A 24,691-nucleotide genomic window follows, 5' to 3' on the forward strand; every position below is an offset into this window, starting at 1 on the left:
TTTACGTCTCCCTTTACTCGTTTACAGGTTTTTTTTATGAGTACAAACTTTTGTCAGTAATGTGGCATCTGCAAAGGACATGAACCGAACTTAGATAGTCGAAGTTAGCTAGTCAATTGAAGCAACTCTATCCGAGACGTTGCTTGGCAACCTCCGATTTCATTTCCGAAATAAAAGTCTAGTGCTTCTTTTAGAACTGCATTCAATAATGACGTTATACCAGTAGATGGCGAAGTATAGACTTGGACCTTCAGTAAATGACATGTGAGAATGATAAAGACATAGAAAAGCCTTGTCTAGAATAACCGCCTGAGATGCAAAATAGAAAGTTAATATGATTTAGGCTAGGCCTATTCCGCTATCTAAATGCCATGCTGTTGTGTGCTATTTAATGGCCATATAATTGCATAATACATTTTTTATAGCCGCGTGGGACTATTATGGTGATCATGTAAGCTAATGAATCACACTTTTTCCAGTATTTGGGAGCACGGACTGTAGGCCTTATACTAGGCATTTTGACTGTTATATTAGTGAATTCCACTCTGTATGTAGGCTTGTTATAGCCATTTGCGTTGCACAACCCCATCACGCAGAGACTACACTACCATTCAAAAGTTTGGGGCCAATTAGAAAAGTCCTTGGTTTTGAAAGAAAAGCAATTTTTTTGACCATTAAAATAACATCAAATTGTTCAGAAATACAGTGTAGACATTGTTAATGTTGTAAATGACTGCTAGCCTAGAAGGCCAGCATCCCGGAGTCGCCTCTTCACTGTTGACATTGAGACTGATATTTTGCGGGTACTATTTAATTAAGCTGCCAGTTGAGGACTTGTGAGGCGTCCGTTTCTCAAACTAGACACTCTAATGTACTTGTCCTTTTGCTCAGTTGTGCACCGGGGCCTCCCACTCCTCTTTCTATTCTAGTTAGTGCCAGTTTGTGCTGTTCTGTGAAGGGAGAAGTACACAGCGTTGTACGAGACCTTCAGTTTCTTGGCAATTTCTCGCATGGAATAGCCTTCATTTCTCAGAACAAGAATAGACTGACGAGTTTCAAGAAAGTTATTTGTTTCTGGCCATTTTCAGCCTGTAATCGAACCCACAAATGATGATGCTCCAGATACTCAACTAGTTTAAAGAAGGCCAGTTTTATTGCTTCAGTTTCAGCTGTGCTAACATAATTTCAAAATGGTTTTCTAATGATCAATTAGCCTTTTAAAATGATAAACTTGGATTAGCTAACACAACGTGCCATTGGAACACAGGAGTGATGGTTGCAGACAATGGGCCTCTGTACAAAATATTGATTAAGTCTTTGCTAAAACCTGTTCTGAGCGAAATAGCCAAGGGGTCCCAAATGGTCAAGACTATCTATAGCCTATTCTTATTGCCAGTATTTAGAGGCTATATTTAGAGGCCTGTGAGCTAGGGTCTCTTTTTAAGGTAAGCCCTATAATGAAAACAGTTATAAAACACAAATAGAGTTCTAATATTATTCTGCAAGACACCAGTACCCAAAATGATAGCCTAGATTGAAATGCCTACAAGTTGAAGACCTATTTGTTATTTGGATAGTCCTAAATTAGACATTGCATTATTAAAGTGATAGGCTAAAGAACTTTGGATAATTTTGATAATTTTGAATACACATGGATTTCAATAAACAAATGGATAAGACTGTTCTATTCTCTTTGATTTAGTTCCTATTGCAACTCAGACAAATGACTGAATGGGTGACATACTGACTGACTGAACTGAATGAAGGATGAATTAAATGTTAAAAGAAAATATCATGCATGCTCTGCACTTTATTTGTCTGGTAGGCAGATAGGCCTGCATTAGGGTATAATGACTCTATGACTACATGCCTCCAGAAGGCCATTTTATGAGGTTGATGGGTGCTTTTCCGCAGGCGCATGGTGCTGTGGTGCTGCATGGAGATCATAAGCTCTTCAACTGGGTAGCAGTGTTGTGATGTGGGGAATAGCCTATACTGAGTGTGGGAATAAGTTTATGCCAGACTTTGCCTACGTTAAACCTCTCCCTTGGTGATATGTTCATGACCCGGATTCACATAAATCAAATCAAATTATTTTAAATTCATAGTAACCCCTCCTACAGCATATGCTTCGGCAAGATTTTGAGTGATGAAATAAATGTCAAAATATTCTATAGAAAAGTATTTTAGTGGCAAAGACTCCAGTGGTCATACATAATTCATAGATTCACCAAACATATATTATTATTTTATGTTTCATTATTCATGGTATATAATATTGTTTATGATTGCAGACAGAGCCCAGAGAATGGGATGGTGCAATATTGAATTACTAATATTTTGATAAGGTGCATGTCACCCAGAGATATGCTCATGTTGTAGAGATACACCTAGCGGACTGAATGCTCACAGTTGTAGGCATATTACAGCTAGTGCTATTTAGACTAGTGCTGGCAAACAAATCCATTACATTAGCTACCTAAATGTGAAGTAAACTCAACTGAGGAGTAATAGAGTGGCAGGTAGCCTAGTGGTTAGAGTGTTGGACTAGTAACTGAAAGGTTGCAAGATTGAATCCCTGAGCTGACAAGGTAAAAATCATTCTTTGTGCCACTGAACAAGGCAGTTAACCCACTGTTCCTAGGCCATCTGTGAAAATAAGAATTTGTTCTTAACTGACTTCCCTAGTTAAATAAAGTAAAAAATAAATAAATAATGGAGACTTTTAACTTGAAAACGTCCGTTTTTTTATACTCTGTTTTTCTTGTTTGGGTAGCACTCCTCACAGGCCGCTTGGTGTATGTTTTTTTGTTGTTGCTGAGATGAAACTGCCTAAACTCTGAAAGGTATTATTGTATGTCAGAATTACAACTCGAGATTTGTTCAAGCCTAAAATGTTATTCCGTAATCGTAACATGGTGTTTGTATGTTCACAGATGAAATTTCACGTTCAGTTCATTTCTCACGCAAGGCTTTTCTTACGACCCTAACAATTTATATATGGATCTTATTACGATCCTAACAATACGCACATTCAACCTTTATGCAGGTACCTGGCTCCATAGCGGCGGCATGCACAAACAATTGTGCAAACGCCATGATACCAAAGAAGAAGTAGTAGTAGTACCCGGATGGAGCTGTCATGGCCGCCGTCGCTGAGCTGCAAGGCTGAAGAGAAAAGGAAGGTAAATTCATCAACGGTAAACCTTTTTTCAACTGTAATTTTAACAATCGCAAGGGTTTACATTGCGTCACAGTGGATAATGTCTATATAAATCATCGCTAACCATACATTTCCATTATGAGGCGTTATTTCTGGCGTGGGTGGGGGTAAGCTCTATTTTTGTATTCAAATAACCGGTTATTGAACAAGTTCTTACTATAGAGTCCCAATATAAAGTATTTATTTGTCAGTATCACGGATGAAGTTGACGAGGTACGTAGAGCAATATAAATTGTCTAGATAAACATTGCCCCATGCTTTCCACTGGTGATGTATGCTATACGTCTTCGTTTTTTCAAAGTTAGAGAATGTCGAGTCTGTATAGGTAGCTAGCTACCGGAAAAGTACATTTTAAAATTGTATTTTTGTCAAGTAATTTATCTGTTTACAATGTATACACACGAGGTGGGATTTGTCTGTCTTCCACAAATATTGGTAGTTGTTGCCTGTTGTGAAGTAACGTTAGCTTACTGAGACATAAAATTGTTTGGGGGCACACACTGTACTTATTGTGTCGTTTTGCTTTGGTGTGGGTAAGGATCCGATGTTCTGGCCCATGATGTTCTGTTGATCGTTGTTTGTAGGATGCAGGGAATAAAAAACATTTCCACAATGTACGTTATCCTAGCTGCTTCCTATAGGGACCCTCTTCGATAACAACACACAGACCTACACATTTTGAAGGACATTAGTGTTAATATCATTATGCTATCATATTGTAAAATTAATACATTTACCACATACTGCTATTAATTTGATATTTTTTTTCCACAGAAAATGTGGTAGAATTAGAGAATAGTTTATGGTTTGGTTGCCTTGTGAAATGCATGCATGAGTTGCATAGGCTAGGTTAATGCAGCAAATGTAGTATTCGTTAGCAGTGAGGATGGAAATGTGTCTTTTGGGATGGTGGCACAACATCTCACTCAGTTATGTATTTTTTAGTTGTGTAGTGCTGGGACATCACAGAATTTGTAAATCCCGGTGGCTATTTTTTCAAACATGGTCACCAGCCAATGCTCCAGGGTCAGTTATGCAGTTTTCTTGGTTGGGTCAAAAAACATGGGTTGTGTGCTAATACCCAACCTTCGAAGGATCCTGTGCAAATAAGTCTGACATTAGAAAGCCAGCTATTTAGACTGCCATTTGTGCTTGTTGACAACTATATTTTGCCCTAGCAGAATTAGTTACGTGGCCTTTAAAGTTAAAATCAAACCTAAATCCTTGGAGTTGGTTGGCAGTTAGGCTATATTGGAAAAGGAGTGTCCTCTTTCAACGCGTGCCTATATCCAATAATGTGATGTTAAACTTAAAGGTTGAGTAGGCTTGGGCGATACCCCGGTATACGGTATATTCCGAAATACCGACAGTATGACTTTCAATACCGCCCCCCAAAAAACATTTATTTATGTGGGGGGGGCACCACTGCCTTGTGGGGGTGTGTGGTACACCACTGCTTATAACTAAAGTAAAGTATAACTATAAGAAATTTGAAGGTTTGTCAAATACATTATATCCATCTCAGGGCTCCAGCTATGCATTTGGTATGCTAACTTGCTAGCTAAGTGGCTAGATGTCAAGATCAAGCTTATTGGTTACAGCAGATGCATCCAATCCCCTCCTGGATCAAGATCCCTGTTGCCTAATTTGTAACTTTTATTTTTTTAGAAATACTGCCCCTTCTGTGTACATTCGGTAATACCGTAGACCCCGGTATGGTACAGAAACAGTATATTTTTTTATTACCTTTATTTAACTAGGCAAGTCAGTTAAGAAGAAATTCTTATTTTCAATGACGGCCTAGGAACAGTGGGTTAACTGCCTTGTTCAGGGGCAGAACAACAGATTTTGTACCTTGTCAGCTCGGGGATTTGATCTTGCAACTTTTCGGTTAGAAGTCCAACGCTCTAACCACTAGGCTACTGGTATGAAAATCTGGATATTGCCCAACCCTAAGGTAGACTAAATAACAATATCGGGCCGACTAACGCAACAACTAAGAGCATAAAGTGTGAGGCTAAATTTCTGTGCTGTTGTATCCCGTTGCAGCACAGTGAAGTGTACGTGTGCAGATACTTTGTCTTGCATCGCGCTCATCTGCAATATTATTGGTTAATCCTGCTGCTTGTGGCAATGTCACATTGCTGAGTCTCATTGTTGAGTCTCAACCATAATCTGAATCTTACCCTTCATTTAACCATATTGATAGTCTTTACCTTTCATTCAATATTTTACCAATTTACACAAACAGAATTATGATGACAATAAATGGACATCAAAACCATGTAATCAGTCCACACAATAAATGGAAGCAGTGGTGATGTTAATCATTTTGCAATTTATCTGACAGCTTGCGGAGCCCATCCCCACATCACCAACCCTGAGGGAGAAGACAGAACATTCATGTTAAGGCTTCCTTGGAAGGGGTAAAGGTAAATTCAAATAGTCATAATAAAAACAAAGGATGTCATTTCTGAGGTTCCTTTTTGTTGAGCAAGTATTCTATTGATGCATCCAGTTCAGTCTTGATCATTTTGTAAAAGATGAATTAGGATGTGCATACAACAGACATACAGTAGTTAAGTTTCAATCAATTTCAGTCAATACAGTTTGTCATGCTGTTCTTTAATCTTAGTCTGTAAAGCCTACCATAATTTATTATCTGATACAAGGCAATTGCACCAACAAATGTGCATATGCTGTGTGGAATACTGTTTTTCTTTTAGTGGTAACATTGAGATATAGGCCTAACACAGAATTCAGTGTGAAAATAATCTTGATTACAATGAAAAAGCCACAAGAATAAAGCATGAGACCATCTGATCTCACATTGGAATTTTGTGAAGTCATCATTAGCTAAGCTTCCATCTAATTTGCAACAGATTTTCATACGAATATCGTCTTTTTCCAACCAGAGGTGATAATTATTGGAAAGGAGTGTCAAGCTCATCACCGTGCACTTTCACCACCCTGTGACGTTCATCATAACTTATTACATCTGTGGCCTAATACACTGTGCATGCTTTTCCAAGTCGCAGTGTGAGGACCACACAACATAGCATCGTGTGACTGTAAGTTTACTTTGACATGATAGTTGTTATATCAATATTTGTGCATAAAAGCAGGGATGCACAGCCCCGACCGCACACCTCCCCAAAATTCCCAACCAACACGGCTCATCATACGTGGCTCCTGTTAGGGATGGGCAGTTGACATTATTTCACTATTTGAATTATATATACAAAATATGGATATGCGTGAAAAATAAATAAATGCTCTTGACCAATCACAAATCTACCCATAAAATATTTGGAAGCCAATGGTTTGGGGTATACATATACACTATAGACTACAATATTATGCAAAGTTAGTATTGATCATATTGAACAATATTGCTTTATTTTCATTTGCATTCTGTATAGAGGGAGTGCTTTTCATGCTAATGTACCCTTTAAGCTCACCTGAGATAAATGTCAAATTTACAAAAATTGCATTTTTAAATGTATGTTGTTGTAGCAACATAACTACTGTGACATGCAGGTACGACTGCTAGCATGAAAAACACATATTTTAAATTGGCAAGAAATGGTAATGAATGTTCATTTAAATATGCTAACATGTGCATATAGCAGCACATTGATCTCTTAATTTGAGATAAATTATGATCACTTATCTGAGAAGTTAGTAAACAATGTTATCTGTGGGAAGCCTCAACATAAGTTTTTTGTTATTTTTTTTAATAGCTTTGAAATTGGCCACTTAATGTGAACTTACACAATTGTCAATAACTTAATAAAACATCTGATTAGCTTAGAATAAAATAATTTATGGATGTAACATCCAGATGAATTAGTTGAAACATTAAACAGCAGAATACTTTTTTCGTTTTTTTTATTTGAATCCAAAGATTGGTGTGGGCTTAATGGGCACATGGGCTTAAATGCCATGTTGCAATTTACATTTGACAATATAATATACATACACCCCCTGTGAATGGCGAAACAACCCCCAAAAATTTGGGCTGCTAAGAAAAAGACGTGTGAAGCACATGCGCTAGTAAGCAATGCTCCCCTCAAGTGCATGACGCAGCCTGTGATTTTACCTAAGACGTTCGTTCAGGTGAAGACTCTGGAGCTGACTGGGGACAACATATGGTGAAGACGCCAGTTTTGCAAACAAGTAACTATTACTCCTAGGCCTGAAGTCCTAAAATAATTCTCTCTTATACTTACGTTTACATGATTTTTGTTGGTAAAAGGCATGAACTTGGCATTGCTTGCTGGCTTCTGACTTATTCATGCTACTTTACTAGCAGCTGGAAAGCTGGATCAGGCAGTTTTACATGCCAGGGGGAAATGAAATGCTATATTTGCTAAGCTATCCATCTGATTGTTAAAGTTGATAAAATGCCATTAGCAAGCTAGATTGAAACTGCTGAAGGAAAGTTGACTGTTACCCTAACTCCCACCATCAGTCTGAGTTCACCACCTTAGCTAGCGAAGTAGACTGTAGCTAGGTTTCTAGAAAATAACTACAGTGGGGGAAAATAGTATTTGATCCCCTGCTGATTTTGTACGTTCGCCCACTGATAAAGAAAGGATCAGTCTATAATTTTAATGGTAGGTTTATTTGAACTGTGAGAGACAGAATAACAACAAAATATCCAGAAAAACGCATGTCAAAAATGTTATAACTTGATTTGCATTTTAATGAGGGAAATAAGTATTTGACCCCCTCTCAATCAGAAAGATTTCTGGCTCCCAGGTGTCTTTTATACAGGTAACGAGCTGAGATTAGGAGCACAGTCTTAAAGGGAGTGCTCCTAACCGCAGCTTGTTACCTGTAAAAAAGACACATGTCCACAGAAGCAATCAATCAATCAAATTCCAAACTCTCCACCATGGCCAAGACCAAAGAGCTCTCCAAGGATGTCAGGGAGAAGATTGTAGACCTACACAAGGCTGGAATGGGCTACAAGACCATCGCCAAGCAGCTTGGTGAGAAGGTGACAACATTTGGTGCGATTATTCACAAATGGAAGAAACACAAAAGAACTGTCAATATCCCTCTGCCTGGGGCTCCATGCAAGATCTCACCTCGTGGGGTTGCAATGATCATGAGAACGGTGAGGAATCTGCCCAGAACTACACGGGAGGATCTTGTCAATGATCTCAAGGCAGCTGGGACCATAGTCACCAAGAAAACAATTGGTAACACACTATGCCGTGAAGGACTGAAATCCTGCAGCGCCTGCAAGGTCCCCCTGCTCAAGAATACATATACATGCCCGTCTGAAGTTTGCCAATGAACATCTGAATGATTCAGAGGACAACTGGTGAAAGTGTTGTGGTCAGATGAGACCAAAATGGAGCTCTTTGGCATCAACTCAACTTGCTGTGTTTGGAGGAGGAGGAATGCTGCCTATGACCCCAAGAACACCATCTCCACCGTCAAACATGGAGGTGGAAACATTATGCTTTGGGGGTGTTTTTCTGCTAAGGGAACAGGACAACTTCACCGCATCAAAGGGACGATGGACGGGGCCATGTACCGTCAAATCTTGGGTGAGAACCTCCTTCCCTCAGCCAGGGCATTGAAAATGGGTCGTGGATGGGTATTCCAGCATGACAGTGACCCAAAACACACGGCCAAGGCAACAAAGGAGTGGCTCAAGAAGAAGCACATTAAGGTCCTGGAGTGGCCTAGCCAGTCTCCAGACCTTAATCCCATAGAAAGTCTGTGGAGGGAGCTGAAGGTTCGAGTTGCCTAACGTCAGCCTCGAAACCTTAATGACTCGGAGAAGATCTGCAAAGAGGAGTGGGACAAAATCCCTCCTGAGATGTGTGCAAACCTGGTGGCCAACTACAAGAAACGTCTGACCTCTGTGATTGCCAACAAGGGTTTTGCCACCAAGTACTAAGTCATGTTTCGCAGAGGGGTCAAATACTTATTTCCCTCCATTTAAAATGCAAATCATTTTATAATATGTTTGACATGCGTTTTTCTGGATTTTTTTGTTGTAATTCTCTCTCACTGTTCAAATAAACCTACCATTAAAATTATAGACTGATCATTTCTTTGTAAGTGGCCAAACGTACAAAATCAGCAGGGGATCAAATACTTTTTTCCCCCACTGTATATATTTTCTAGCTATAATACTGACCATTCTGAACACTTTTTGTAAAACTGCAGTTTTTCATTCCCCTGCCTGTTTATTGCTTCACAAGAAAAATGCTCCTCTTGATTTCACTGCAAATAGGCTGTGTTGGTTTGGTATAATTTGTCAGAATAAACTTGTGCACATTTACATTAGTTAATTAAGTTACTGACTGACTAGTCTAATTCATGTTTTTGGTGGTGTTTCATTTCAGATGAAGAGGGAGTTAGATCACTAGAAATTCAGCATGCAGTCAGACCAGGGCTTGTATTCCAAAGCATCTCAGATTAGAAATTCTGATTTTAAGATTTTTGCCTTTATCGCAATTAGTGATTACATTGACAGGGGGAGCTGGTCCTAGATCACTTTTCCTACTCTGAAGACGTTTTATGAATACGGGCCCCGGAAGAAAGCTGTTGCCCAATACCAGTCTTTCACCACAGGACCCTAGAGGTATTACAGTCAATGCTTATGAACTGAATGTGTATGTGAATTTCCATATATCAATGTAACTAACAAAAGGGTTGAATTGTTCACCAACATGTGCAGTGAACATGGCTTTGGTGATGAAAGGAACATAATGCATTTATTGTAATCTCCACTGCATGCTATGACATGGGCTTGGATGGTAACACACATCTTCAAGCTTCCTGACTGAATACTGGGGTTTTCAGTGATTCCAGAAGCAAGGGCCTTACCTGGGAGTACAGCAACAGTCCCCCTGTCACAGCCATTCTGACATGTATTGTATGTAACCACTCAAATTCATACAAACTGCTACGGACGCAAGCACTGACTAATAATCACTTTGTCCCATTCTTCAGTGCATTCGGAAAGTTTTCAGACCCCTTCCCTTTTTCCACATTTTGTTGTTACAGCCTTATTCTAAATTGAATTAAATAAAAACAATCCTCATCAGTCTACACAAAACACCCCATAATGGCAAAGCGAAAAGAGTTTTTTTTAGAAATTGTAGCAAAAAACAGCTTATTTACGTAAGTATTCAGACCCTTTTCTATGAGACTCAAAATTGAGCTCAGGTGCATCCTGTTTCCATTGCTCATACTTGAGATGTTTCTACAACTTGATTGCACTCCACCTATGGTAAATTCAATTGATTGGACATGCTTTGGAAAGGCACACACGTGTCTATGTCAGAGCAAACACCAAGCCATGAGGTCGAAGGAATTGTCTGTAGAGCTCCGAGACAGGATTGTGTCGAGGCACAGATCTGGGGAAGGGTACCCAAACAATTCTGCAGCATTGAAGGTCCCCAAGAACACAGTGGCCTCCATTGTTCTTAAATAGGAGAAGTTTGAAACCACCAAGACTCTTCCAAGAACTGGCTGCCCGGCCAAACTGAGCAATTGGGGTAGAAGGGCCTTGGTCAGGGAGGTGACCAAGAACCCGATGGTCACTCTGACAGAGCTCTAGAGTTACTCTGTTGAGATGGGAGAACCTCCCAGAAGGACAACCATTTCTGCGGCATGCCACCAATCAGGCCTTTATGGTAGAGTGCAGTAAAAGGCACATGACAGCCTGCTTGGAGTTTGCCAAAAGGCATCTAAAGGACACCCGAACCATAAGAAACAAGATTCTCTGATCTGATGAAACCAAGATTAAACTCTTTGGCTTGAATGCCAAGCGTCACGTCTGGAGGAAACCTGGCACCATCCCTACGGTGAAGCATGGTGGTGGCAGCATCATGCTGTGGGGATGTTTTTCATTGGCAGGGACTGGGAGACTAGTCAGGATCAAGGGAAAGATTAATAGAGCAAAGTACAGAAAGATCCTTGATGAAAACCTGCTCCAGAGCGCTCAGGACTTCAGACTGGGGTGAAGTTTAATCCTCCAACAGGACAACGACCCTATGCACACAGCCAAGACAACGCAGGAGTGGCCTTGGGATAAGTCTCTGAATGTCCTTTACTACAGGTGGACTCCAATCAAGTTGTAAAAACATCACAAGGATGATCAATGGAAACAGGATGCACCTGAGCTCAATTTCGAGTGTCATAGCAAAGGGTCTGAATACTTATTTACATAAGGTATTTCTGTTTCTAAACCTGTTCGCTTTGTCATTATGCGGTATTGTGTGTAGATTGCGGAAAAACATGAATCCATTTTAGAATAAGGCTGTAACAACATAACAAAATGTGGAAAAAGTCAAGGGGTCTGAATACTTTTCGAATGCACTGTATCTGCACTGTAAGGCAAAAGTATTCAGATTTCAGTGGAGATCTTTTGACAGCATTGGGTGTTATTTGTCATTTATGCTGGGCTATTCTAAGAATTTTTTAACATTGTCGGAATGACATGACCAATGTTGAATATAGGGGAATCCCAGCAGGCCAACTGTCGGATTTATTTCGCAATGCCCAATTTTGAGCACTTGTGAGGCGGTTTACAACAGGAGTATTTAGCTTTGGTTTATTAACACACTCGTTCATTTGCAGTTATTCCGATTTTGGACATCGGACATGACAATGACATTTAATAGATGCTAAATAGTTAACTAGCCAGGCTACACTATGTTTTGAATTGGCTATCTAGTCTGTCTGTTGTCTTATTATTTTGTAGCCTACATGCTGTAATGTCTCTCTCGGTCCCAGTCGCACTGGCACACACAGGTGACTCATACATCTTTACTTTTCCAGGATTTTCATGACCGCACAAACCTTGTTGGCTGACCCAAGACTTGCTATAACTGGGTAAATAACTCAACTAGCAAGGAATATCAGCACTTTGATCTCAAAAGCTTTTGATCTCGGGACCGCAAGTGATTGACAGATCACCTTTCAATGCAATACAATTATATTCTGATGCGATCTGCAGAAATCGGTTGATACAACAAAAAAAACAATGTACACTTAAATGTATATTCTGCTTGTCTGATATTTTTTGGGGGACTTGCCCCAGTGTTAATGTCGAACCCTGTCCCACTGAAGGCTACTATCAACTATTAATAAAAGTTGCTCTCTAATACACCAGCCACAATTTTTCGGCACAACTTTGAAAATGTCATAACTTCTTCCACGAGATGCACCATCATATTTCTCTCCCAAAATAATACCCGATAACTCTTCAAATTCCTTCATTATTAAATGTTTAGTAGTCTGAGTAGTTATTTGTGATGAAATATGTGATGTAACTGCCCCACACTCGAAGGTTGATATAGTGGGGTAATCAGACCAGATATTTTAATGTTAACCTTTTGACTATATCTCACCGCTTCACTTTAGTAAAATGTTATAATCCTCTTCCACTGCCGCAAAAATTTTCTTCATGGGAAAATTTCCATCTTGTTACTGATTTAATAAATTTCATGATTTGAAGTGAATAAATATTCACTTTGTGGACTTGAGTGTGACAAACAGGAATCTGTCACTTAAAGGGTAACTTCATTATCTCCAGCACAATACTAGTGTCAACATATGTGAAAATGGCGCATTTCTAAGTTTTGTAGAAACAAATACATTTTTAATGTTACATCTGATGATATCATCAGTTGAAACATTGATAAAAAAAATGTGATTTTCAAACACTATGAGATTTGTGGTGATGTGGGGAGCAAGCAAATACCCGCTCTTGGGCTAGAAACTAGTAGCAGGTTTTGAAAATCCCTTTTTTAAATCCTATCCTGTGATGTCACAGAGAAGCATTTTTTTTAGGACCTTCTTTTTAACCACTGATCATAGAAACGTGCTTTTTTCACATGTAGACACTGGTTTGGCGCTGGAGATCATGAATTTGAGGTTGAAAAGTGGCGGAATTGCCCTTTTAGCCCTTTGACATGTACCAACAAATGGGTGTGATCATTCTACAGTGGTCCCTACAGGGTACGCTCAAACCTCTGTCCAGTTTCGATTGATGCAACAGTCAATGTTTCAGCTGGCCACTTTTTTTCACAGAAATATTTTGCACAAACGCAGTCCTTACAAAGTTGTCATGAATGTGACCAGTTTATTTTTGGATGCAATGTTCAGACAGTCACAGAAGTAGCGACAGCATACATTAGTATTAACTCTGGGGAAAGATTGACGTAACACAAGTGGTCATATTTAGCTAACACTCAGCTGACATAAAGCACAATATGAATTAGCTAGTAGCAATTACTATTCACAGTTCATCACATCACGGTTGAGCTCACCATTGATAAAAATAGAGAAACACTTCGATGTGTAGTAATCCGACGATGGCTAGTTTTCGCGCGCCACCATGTTTGTTTTTTCACGTCGCCCAAAGATAAGAGGAGACAAGATGAGTTTGGTCTGTTTGCAGTATGCATGTTGAAGGGGTGTGTAATTTACTATCATTCACTTCCGGAAGTTTACTTGAAAGATGCGTGAACCATTCCTTTACCTCATTATAACATCTTTGGTCTGACAGACGTTTACGTGATACCCAGAATGCATTGTATAATGTCAACAAACAGCATTAGCTCATCATAATCAGTACAACCTTCAAAAAAGTACAGTGACTTGCGAAAGTATTCTCCCCCTTGACATTTTTCCTATTTTGTTGCCTTACACCCTGGAATTAAAATATATTTTTTGGGGGGGGGTTGTATCATTTGATTAACACAACATGCCTACCACTTTGAATATGCAATTATTATTTTTTTTGTGTGAAACAAGCAACGCATGGTGGTGTTGGCTTAAAGTGGTCCTATAGGCAGATACTCCAATCTCCGCTGTGGAGCTTTGCAGCTCCTTCAGGGTTATCTTTGGTCTTTTTGTTGCCTCTCTGATTAATGCCCTCCTTGCTTGGTCCGTGAGTTTTGGTGGGCGGCCCTCTCTTGGCAGGTTTGTTGTGGTGCCATATTCTTTCAATTTTTTTAATAATGGATTTAATGGTGCTCTGTGGGAAGTTCAACGTTTCTGATAAAAAAATGTATAACCCAACCCTGATCTGTACTTCTCCACGACTTTGTCCCTGACCTGTTTGGAGAGCTCCTTGGTCTTCATGGTGCCACTTCCTTGGGGATGCCCCTTGCTTAGTGGTGTTGTAGACCCTGGGGCCTTTAAGAAAAGGTGCATGTATACTGAGATCATGTGACAGATCATATAACACTTAGATTGCACACAGGTGGACTTTATTTAACTAATTATGTGACTTGGTTGCACCAGATCTTATTTAGGGGCTTCATAGCAAAGGGGTGAATACGTATGATCGCACCACTTTTCAGTTTTACATTTTTTAGAATTCTTTGAAACAAGTGTATATATTTTTTCACTTTCAATTTGGACTATGTTGTGTATGTCCATTACATGAAATCCTAATAAATATTCATTTAAATTATAGGTTGTAATGCAACAAAATAGGAAAAGCCCCAAGGGGGATGAATACTTGGCTACTTCTATGTGAATTAATGAGGCAGAACACCCCTAAATTCAAGTTAGAAAATACATTTCGTTAGGAAATAATTTGAAATTGACAAATTGAAACAATTAGCAGGCAGCGCAGGTTAACTGTCCTGTTGCGTAACAATCACATTTTGGAAAAGTGAGTGCATTTTGACATCACGTGCATAAAACAACTCACGCTGGGGCGACCGTTAGAGATATTTGGAATTCACACGGGAAAAGGTTAAGTGTACACCTTTTGAATGTAAGTAATAGAGCCTTGTAAAATCATTTTATATATTAAAAAAAAAGTTTGGTTGTCCGTTTTTTGTTTTTCCCAGGTTAAGTTTTTTGGTCACATAAACATACATTTTGTTTACTAGAAGAACATCCAATTTTTGTTGTGCTTTAAGCATTATTGTGGACTTAAAACATTTAGAAACTACCTTGGAGGTCTAGGAAAAATCTACGAAATTTTGATTTTGGGGTGCAGTTACCCTTTTAATGCATGTGTGCATCAGCAAATTAATGTTTGTTTAGCTATGTTTCTGTAGCGGTTGTGATTGCAGTGTTTGCAAAACAAATGGCCACTGGATTGATGCAAATAATCACGATATCATTCTGCCAGGTAGGCATAGGCTAGCTAATTTCTAGTTAACATTTAATTGAGAAATGTTTTTGAGAAAACCTTTCCATCTCTAACAGAAGATGGTTGTCATTAGCATCATCGCTAACTGCTACACAAAGTGTAGGGTTACCACAGCCACAAATTTTAAATAGGTTATTTGGTATTAATTTAAGGTTAGGCATAGGTTTAGCAGTGTGGTTAAGGTTAGGTTTAAAAAACGATTTTAAGAAGATAAATTGTAGAATAGGCAGGCTTTATGACTTTGTAGCTGTGGTAACTAGTGATGACAAATGTAGGCATACACGCATACCGCAGACATAGATCATAGTCAATCGATGTATTTGCGTTGGGCATGAATGCGGGAGGTTGAGACTTTGGAGGCAATAGACAGTGGGGAAATTGATTGGCAAATTCTGAATGACGGCTACAGCACATAGCCTTCCTAAGTCATGGAAGGGTAATGCCTTATCAAGTCTTTTGACCACACTCCTTTGATTTTAACTGACATCCAGATCTTCATTTTAAGGTTGATTTTGATATCCTTTTAAAGCTTACAAAGAGGGTTGTCCAACTATTTTTAAATGTCTTTAGTTTTGACCTCTGTCTTAACAAGTACTCCTGTTTGTATTTTCTTTTGAAAGGTTGTGGTGTCGGGTGTCCATCAGATGCAAAGCCATGTGATTAAGATTTACTGTAAGATTTCCAAATCCGCTGATGATTTGAACCCTTGATTACATGTTTTGGTGTTGTGCCTGCCATCGGTTGTTGAGCTGCATAAACTTGAATTCAGGGTGTCAGGTCCCAGGTTATATGACTAAAGCTAGTATGTTTGTTCATGTCTTGAAGGATCATAGTTACACTTTTTTTATTAAGCTTTTTTTTTAAGAACAATGCAATAATTTGAAACATTGTTCCCTTGTCATGTGAGACTCCTTCCTACTTAGCATTAATATAGCGTTCATATCAGCTTTTTCAAAGGTTTTGATTTCCTTAAATTAAAGTGATAGCAGGTTTTCCTTTTAGGATTTTACCTGGACTTCGTCCATTTAAAGTAGTAGGCATACCAGAAAAGTAATGTGAGTTGTAATGTTATTATGCCCTTTCTGAAAAATCCACTGAACATTATCTACTGTGTCCGAATCATTGCGTTGGGTCAAGTCGGCTGAGCCTTTTAGCCTGCAGCAATATGTCCATTATTATATTGTTTGATTCAATTAAGGTTTTTAAAGAAGCACTATGCAGAAATTGCTTTGCCATTTCCTGGTTGGTAAACTTCTAATAGTTTAGCAACCAGGAAACGGGACAAAAATATTGTCTTTTCAGCGCCGAAAGTAAAAGACGCAAAAACAAAACTGAAGAATGGGAAGCACAGAAGTGGCGCACACAGAACAGATCTATTGCTTCTTAGACTTGCTTTCTATGATAATGACAGATCTATTACACACATTTCTATGTGAATTTGTTAGGATCGCCCACAGTTACATATTGCAGGTTTAAGTCAGAACCGGAGCCATTCAAGAACAGCTGTAACATCATTAGAAACTGTGCTTGTCAGTTAGTAATTCTGTAACAAATCACACAATACATTGAATAGATTCCATAGAGGGTCATGCCATATAAGCATAAGTAACCATTTATTTTTGTCCATGAACATGATTTACAATTTATTTTTCAAATTTGTGAAGTGACAAAAATCCTGATTTTTAGTTTTCACACAATTTCTCCATTGACACCAATGCCTGATTTGCAAGGTCAGTCAGAATTCCCAAGTTGTGATTGACTGACTGTTCAATCAAAGGCGGTTTCCGTAGTGAGAAAGATGTCTTGTGCTGGTAGATTGCATCTTTGTGACACTCGTTTCTCTTGTTCATAGGAGCCTGTATATTGAAGCATGGAAGAGGACCTGATGACACAGGATGATCCCGCTGAAAGCCATGATGACATCATGGAGGCTGAGGAAGAAAAGGAATCCACAAAGGACCACACAGACCTGATGGCAGGTCAATCTTCTGTGTTGCCATGTAGTGACCAATGTGACCCCGATGAAAAATCTGAAGAGTCGGGTAGTTACAAGACAGCCAGAAAAGCATCTAAGAAGTCCCCATGTAAAATACAGCAGGGTGCAGTCTTTTCTGGAAAAATACTTAGCTTTGGGTGTTCAGAGTGTAAGGGTGAAGCTACCTACAGCCCCAATGACCTCCTCAAACATTTTCAGGGGGCCCACAAGGGAACCCTGCCGACGTATCCGTGTGACTTGTGTGGCTTTGCCACAAATGAGTTCCCTGCACTTCAGCGCCATCGGATCGGCCACAGGAACACTTTAGTCACATGCGAGATCTGTAATGATGATGTACAGTACTCTCTCCTCCTGCTCACTAGACACTATATCATGTCTCACAGTCAGAATGGCCACTTTCACTGTGAAAAATGTGAATTTTCAACAGTTGACGCAGGAACATTTGTGCAGCACATCCATCATCACAATGAGAGCCAGCTCAAATGTGTGAAATGTCAACATGTGAGCTCTAACCGAGGTGAGCACCAGAGGCACCTAAAACTCTACTCGGGTACCTTCCCCTTCACGTGTCTGGTCTGTGGATATGGGGCAGCACGGAGAGAATACCTCACAAAGCACATGGTAACTGTCCATGGTGAGGAGGCAGACAAGAAAAATGTATGGAGAGCAACGGAGGACAGCAACAATACCCTGGCAAACTCCTCTCCAGGACTAAAACTCCTGCTGAAGAAAAGCCTTGCTGCAGGTGGTCAATCAAAGGAATCCCAGTGGATGTCAAAACTGAATTCTCTTCCTGGAGTGGGTTTACATAACCAAAATGGAAGGGTGCTGAAACCAGAGAAAACATTGGAGGAATCCCAACAGTTCCATGAAAGGGCTGTAGGCGTGAAAAAGGACAGTAAGAAGTGGTTCAAAGGCGCTCTTAAGAATGAGCAACAAATTGACTCCCATGCTATATCATCTATACCACCACCAAAGACCCAGGAAAGTTTTGACAGTTATGGGGCTGACGCCCTAAACCCCAACAACTCCAATGGACTAACTGTTCTCATGGTCAAAAATAAAATCTCTATTCCACCTAACTGTACTACAAAAGTAATGGGCTTCAAGATGGTTGACGGTAAAAAGCATTTAGTTCTCAAAGTTATACCAACAGCAAAGCCGGAGTTCTCCGCAGAAAGTGAGATTTTATCTACAGGGCTAGAAGTGGACTGCCCAATGATAGGCACGACCTCTGATGGAAGTAAATGCTCAGACTCGGCTGAAAATGGGGAAAATACTAGCTCCCATTACTTGGCTGTTCTAAGCCCCTCAGGGACTGATAGTGATGCTGCAATTTCAGTACAAGTGAAGCCAGAGGAAGAGGACGTTAGCATTGAGGAGACATTGCCCATACTGGAGAAACTAGCACAGAAAGCAAAACACACAGTGGAGCAGAGGATTGATAAACAACATAAGTTTAAGGGTGACCAGATTCCTTCCTTGGCAGTTTCTCCAATGACTAAAGAGTCAGATCACTCCACGATTGAGAACGGTAAACTGAGTAACAATACAGCAGACAAAATGTCTGCTTATTCAAGCCCTAATGTGACTGCTGTGGAGCTCCTTCCAGCCAAAATACTCACAGATAATACCATGCCTTCTGAATCCGCTTATGAGACCATGCTTCCCAAACCAGTTTCTGAAGAGACGATCAACATGCTTGGAGTTGGTGACATGAGTACAGCTACTGCTGATAAGATCAGTGACCCCATCAATGGAAATTCCTCTCAGCCCAAAGGAGAGACTTTACCCTCCAATGACAAACCTAAGACTCCCTCAGAACCCATGACTGGTGACATCCAACCTTCTGATGATACTGCTGAGAAGACTCATTCAGTTATCAAGGAGATGGATCCTTCTGATTCTACTTCCGATAAGATTCATTCCAGTGTGGCTGCTAAGACTAAAACTGAAACTTTATCGCCAGATCTGACGGCCCAACTGGAGTCACACCCAGCTGAATTTGTCAACTCCAGAGAGACTGATATTAATGCTAAAAATCAGAATTCTCCCAACCAAGAGTTGTTTAGTTTTCATAATTACTCAAAGGAAACATCAAGCATTTCCTCCTACTCAACACAACTTTGTGAAAATCAATTAGAGCTTTCGACAGAGGATGAAAGTGTTTGGATGAAAGAATGGAGTTTGACATTGGCTGCATCCCCACAACCTCCAGATGAGGGGTCTGGAAATGGGGAAGCGGAGACAGAGAATGCAATGGAAAGAGTGTCAGACCGTGACGTTGAGGTCGATGAGTGCATAGCTACTGTAGTGGATTTGGCCACCCCAGTGGAAACTGAGAAGGCAAATCATGGACACTCTGGGTCTACACACCAAGTCCAACCTACTGTAAAAATGGAGGAGTGTGTTCCTTTGTCGGAAAGGGCAACAGGGAGCGTAAGTAGTTTGGCCGTCTTGGGTCGCATACTGGAGGAGCATTCGGATGCTATCATTAGCCACCAGCTTGAAAAAGATAGAATAGGCTGCTCAGCTGCCAGCCACGATTCTGTCAAGCCACCTAAGACTATGCTAAGGATCCTTAAAACGGCAGGGGGAAAGCAGCAGATGTTGAACCGGTACGCTGTACCTGTGCAGCTCCAAGGCAACCCAGGGTTCAAGCTGATAACCAAATCTACTCCTCATATCAATGTGTCCTATGTTAAGCCAGGAATTGAAAGACAGAATAAAACCACAGGGCTGGCACTCACCCTCAATGGTGGAAGTTTCAGCATTCTAGGACAGACTGTAGGTGCTAGTGAAAAAGGTGCTATGCTGTTGTCTGCTGTTCAGCCTGGATCTAGCACTAGTGCAAGCCACTACCTAGTCAACAGCACAGCTCTTCAAGGTCCTCTTGTCTTGTCGGGTGCAGCACATAGTTCTACTGGAGAAAATACCATAAAGTCACCGCAGACTTGTTACTTGGTCCAGAGGCCAGTCCCTGTAGGTCAGGCCCCCCACAATGCTGGTAGCAAATTGGCACGCTTAAGCTCTCAGTCTCCACTTTTGTCCCGTCCAGTTCTGACAATGTCTGCAAACTCAGTGAACAGATCCACTGCATTGCACACTGGGCGACAAGCCTTCTTGGTTAGGTATATCTCTACAGCTAAGTCAGGGATGCTTATGAATAGTCCTGATGGGAAGTCTGTGAACCAGAAAGGTCAACCTAATGAAAGTAGGGGACATAAAGTTGTATATAAGATAGTCAGAACTGCCAATGGTAGCGCGTTCCTTTCTGGTGGTGCACATTCCTCAGCCAACAAGCCCATTTATCTGGCCAAAAATTCCACACAGATGCCGTGTTTTCTGATGTCATCAAATAAAGTCTCAACCGGAGTGAAAAAACTGATATCCATACAAAATGCCTCCCACAACCCTGTCACGGCCTCACAGCTCTCAAATCTTCTTTCCCCCCAATCCAACTTGCAAGGTAGGGTCAGGCAGATAACGGACGTAGGTCTGAATAAATCCCCCCTTGACCCAAGGCCAGGTCGCCAGCTAAGTCAAAGGAAGAGGCGCAGGAAAGCATTGTGTGATGAACTCCCAGAGCACTTGACTAAAGCGAGGAGGCTCTCGAGCAAGGCGGTAACTGAAAAAGGGTCTCCCTTGCTCTGGGAGCCTGTACCCAAAGATGCAGAGAGGACACTGATACTGTATCCATTCAGTTCACTACAGGAGATTAAGTGCCCTCGCCGAAATCAGCCGGTGGTTGTTCTCAACCATCCTGATGCAGACATTCCTGAAGTGGCCAGTATCATGAGGTCCGTCAACAGGTACAAAGGTGCTGTTTCCAAGGTGGTACTGTCCCAAAACACGGTTCAAGCTCTGGCTGAACTCTGCCCAGCCAGACTTCTGGGGAAATTCTCCAAGGCTAAATGTCCCTCGTCACAAAGCAGTGGCTCCAGACTTCAGACTTCAAAAAGCAGAGTCCGAGAGCGATTTCTGTTGAAACTGAAGTTTAGAAAGTCTAGCAGGAAAAAGTATGAGGTGGTGAAGTCCTTATTTATAGGTACAGAGAGGTCATCAATGTTCGCCTGCTGGTTTTGTGGTCGACTCTTCAAGAACCAAGAGGAGTGGATTGGCCACGGCCAGCGGCATCTCATGGAGGCAACCAGAGACTGGAATAAGCTGTTTTAAAGCTGTTACAAAGCCCCTGGATTGGCCCACATACCGTCCTATAGAGTGGAACAAATGGAGAGGTTAAAGCATTTTTTAAATTACTTATCAGTATACTTTATTCTTATAACGGTTTATATTCCCATAAATGCCCTAATAGCTATGATTGAATCACGGTTTTTGAGGTTGTTGAAGTGTGGTGTAAGCTGAAACGCGTACCAGTCAAGTTTGGACACACCTACTCATTCAAGGGTTTTTCTTTATTTTTACTATTTTCTAAATTGTACAATAATAGGGAAGACATCAAAACTATGAAATAACACATATGGAATCATGTGTTAACCCAAAAAGTGTTAAAACGAATCAAAATATATTTTATATTTGAGATTCGTCAAAGTAGCCACCCTTTGACTTGATGATAGCTTTGCACTCTCTTGGCATTCTCTCAACCAGCTTCACCTGAAATGCTTTTTCCAACAGTCTTTAAGGACTTCCCACATAGGCTGAGCACTTGTTGGCTGCTTTTCATACACTATGTGGTCCAACTCATCCCAAATGACCTCAATTGGGAGGCCAGGTCATCTGATGCAGCACTCCATCATGCTCCTTCTTGGTCAAATAGCCCTTATACAGCCTGGAGGTGTGTTGGGTCATGGTCCTATTGAAAAACAAATGATAGTCCCACTAAGCGCAAACCAGATGTGATGTCGTATTGCTTCAGAATGCTAACCCTAACCATGCTGGTTGTGTGCCTTGAATTCTAAATAAATCACTGACAGTGTCACCAGCAAAGCGCCGTCACACCACCTTCTCCATGCTTCACGGTGGGAACCCCACATGTGGAGATCATCCGTTCACCTGCTCTGCGTCTCACAAAGACACGGTGGTTGGAACCAATCATCTCAAATTTGGACTCATCAGACTAAGGACAGATTTCCCCCAGTCTAAAGTCCATTACCCGTGTTTCTTGGCCCAGGCAAGTCTCTTCTTATTATTGGTGTCCTTTAGTAGTGTTTTTTTTCTTCAGCAATTGGACCATGAAGGCCTGATTCACGCAGTCTCCTCTGAACAGTTGATGTTGCGATGTGTCTGTTACTTGAACTCTGAAGCATTTATTTCGGCTGCAATTTCTGAGGCTGGTAACTAATGAACTTATTATCTGCAGCAGAGTTAATTCTGGGTCTTCCTTTCCTGTGGTGGTCCTCATGAGAGGCAGTTTCATCATAGCGCTTGATGTTTTTTCAACTGCAATTGAAGAAACTTTCAATGTTCTTGACATTTTCCGGATAGACTGACCTTCCTGTCTTAAAGTAATGATGGACTGTCGTTTCCCTTTACTTATTTCAGCTGTTCTTGCCATAATATGGACTTAGCCCTATTTGGTAAAAGACCATCTTCTGTATACCACCCCTACCTTGTCACAACTGATTGGCTCAAACGCATTAATCTTTGGGAAAGGTAGAACGCTAGCGCCCCATCTCGACAACAAAAACGATTTTCCTCGGGTTTTCGCCTGCCATATCAGTTCTGTTATACTCACAGACATTATTTTAACAGTTTTAGAAACTGAGATTGTTTTCTATCCAATACTACCAATTATATGCATATCCTAGCTTCTGGACCTGAGTAACAGGCAGTTTACTTTGGGAACGTCAGTCATCCAAACTTCCGAATACTGCCCCCTAGCCCTAAGAAGTTTTAAGAAGGGAAGGAATTACACAAATTAACTTTTAACAAGGCACACCTGTTAATTAAAATGCATTCCATGTGACTACCTCATGAAGCTGGTTGAGAGAATGCCAAGAGTGTGCAAAGCTGTCATCAAGGCAAACGGTGTCTACTTTGAAGAATCTCAAATATGAAATATATTTTTACTTGTTTAACACTTTTTGTTGGTTACTACATGATGATTTCATGGTTTTGATGTCAGAACTATTATTCTACAGTGTAGAATATAGTAAAAAATAAAGAAAAACCCTGGAATGAGTAGGTGTGTCCGAACTTTTGAATGGTACCAAGTGTGGTTGGTGTATAATATAAGAATATATACATATGACTTAACCCTTTACACTCGTGGGAATTGGCCAATATGGATAGGGCTAAATTGAAATGTTTTTTATTTCTTCTATATGAAAATGCATAACTATAGTAGCAATTGAAAGGGAACAGTTTGACGATCATGGGAAAATTATTAGACCAAAGGTGAGGACAACAGTTCACCTGACAGTCCACTGTTGACTGTTGAGTTACTTTCTCTGCATTTGTTGATGATAAAATCAGAAAATACTCTGGAAAATACATTCAATAACATAAGAATATTCCTGGAAAATGTGGGGTTGCTGCAACATAAGACAAAGAAGTTAGAGGACTAACTGATGTCTCCAAGTGACCACACACCTCTCCATAGTGTGGACAGTTCCTAAGTAATTTCAATACACTTTTATGACTCAAAGAAATCTTCAACTATAAGGTGCTTTTTTGAGCTCCGCCTAACTGTGCCATTGAGGAACTAGAGCAAGCACACTTTTAGTTGTTTTGTTTAGAACACAACCCTGTCTTCCCGCAATCACACAATTACTGTTGTTTACGCAATCCAAAAAAGGTCAATTTTATAAATCGCGATCTGGGTCAGATTGGCATCATTTGAAAGCTTGTTCTATTGCCAGCATGACTAGCTTAGTTATAAAATACAATATTGCAGTGTTGGACTTTCACAATGCAATTCAGGGAAAACGATCACAACGTCTTGTTGCGTGAGGTGCTCAAGTTCAGTTCTGCTGTCAGTCAAAACCCATACAGCGCTGTGAAACGCAGAGCCAGAGCTCTGACGTCATGTATAACATATTACTGTACAGCCACTGCCTTTCAATGTAGGTGTTTATCAGTGCCCAAATCTGCCATTTTCAACCCGTATGCAGGTACGAGTGTAAAGGGCTCCACTCTCATATGTATGTACAGATGGAATTGAACTGTGAAGACTGGGCACACTGTAATAGAGCATTTTTGAGAGAGCACTGGTTTTAAAGGAGAGGGACATTGTTCATTACTTATTTTTGTATTCAGAAATATACCAAATTACTCAGGTGATTTCATATTCTCTGATTCAAGTAATCTGGTTTGTAACATAAACTATTCTTTAACATTTATCTGCTTTTCATAGGTTTTA

The 24,691-nt window shown here is 40.4% G+C and overlaps 1 protein-coding gene across 2 annotated transcripts; it reads left to right on the forward strand.

Annotated features, from left to right (window-relative positions):
• The first annotated feature begins 2,773 nt into the window (after positions 1-2,773).
• si:ch211-214e3.5 (zinc finger protein 518A) lies at positions 2,774-21,819 on the forward strand. Of its 2 annotated transcripts, none has more exons than XM_029714056.1 (4): positions 2,774-2,846; positions 3,050-3,200; positions 5,574-5,655; positions 17,227-21,819. In XM_029714056.1, exon 4 carries the CDS (start codon positions 17,245-17,247, stop codon positions 21,544-21,546), a length of 4,302 nt encoding a protein of 1,433 aa, XP_029569916.1. In that variant the 5' UTR covers positions 2,774-2,846; positions 3,050-3,200; positions 5,574-5,655; positions 17,227-17,244; the 3' UTR covers positions 21,547-21,819. The 2 variants fall into 2 exon arrangements, with proteins under 2 accessions (XP_029569916.1, XP_029569908.1); XM_029714048.1 differs by having other exon boundaries at positions 3,050-3,185.
• Positions 21,820-24,691: the final 2,872 nt, after the last annotated feature.

Source organism: Salmo trutta, chromosome 2 (assembly GCF_901001165.1).
Source record: "Salmo trutta chromosome 2, fSalTru1.1, whole genome shotgun sequence".
NCBI lineage: Eukaryota > Metazoa > Chordata > Actinopteri > Salmoniformes > Salmonidae > Salmo > Salmo trutta.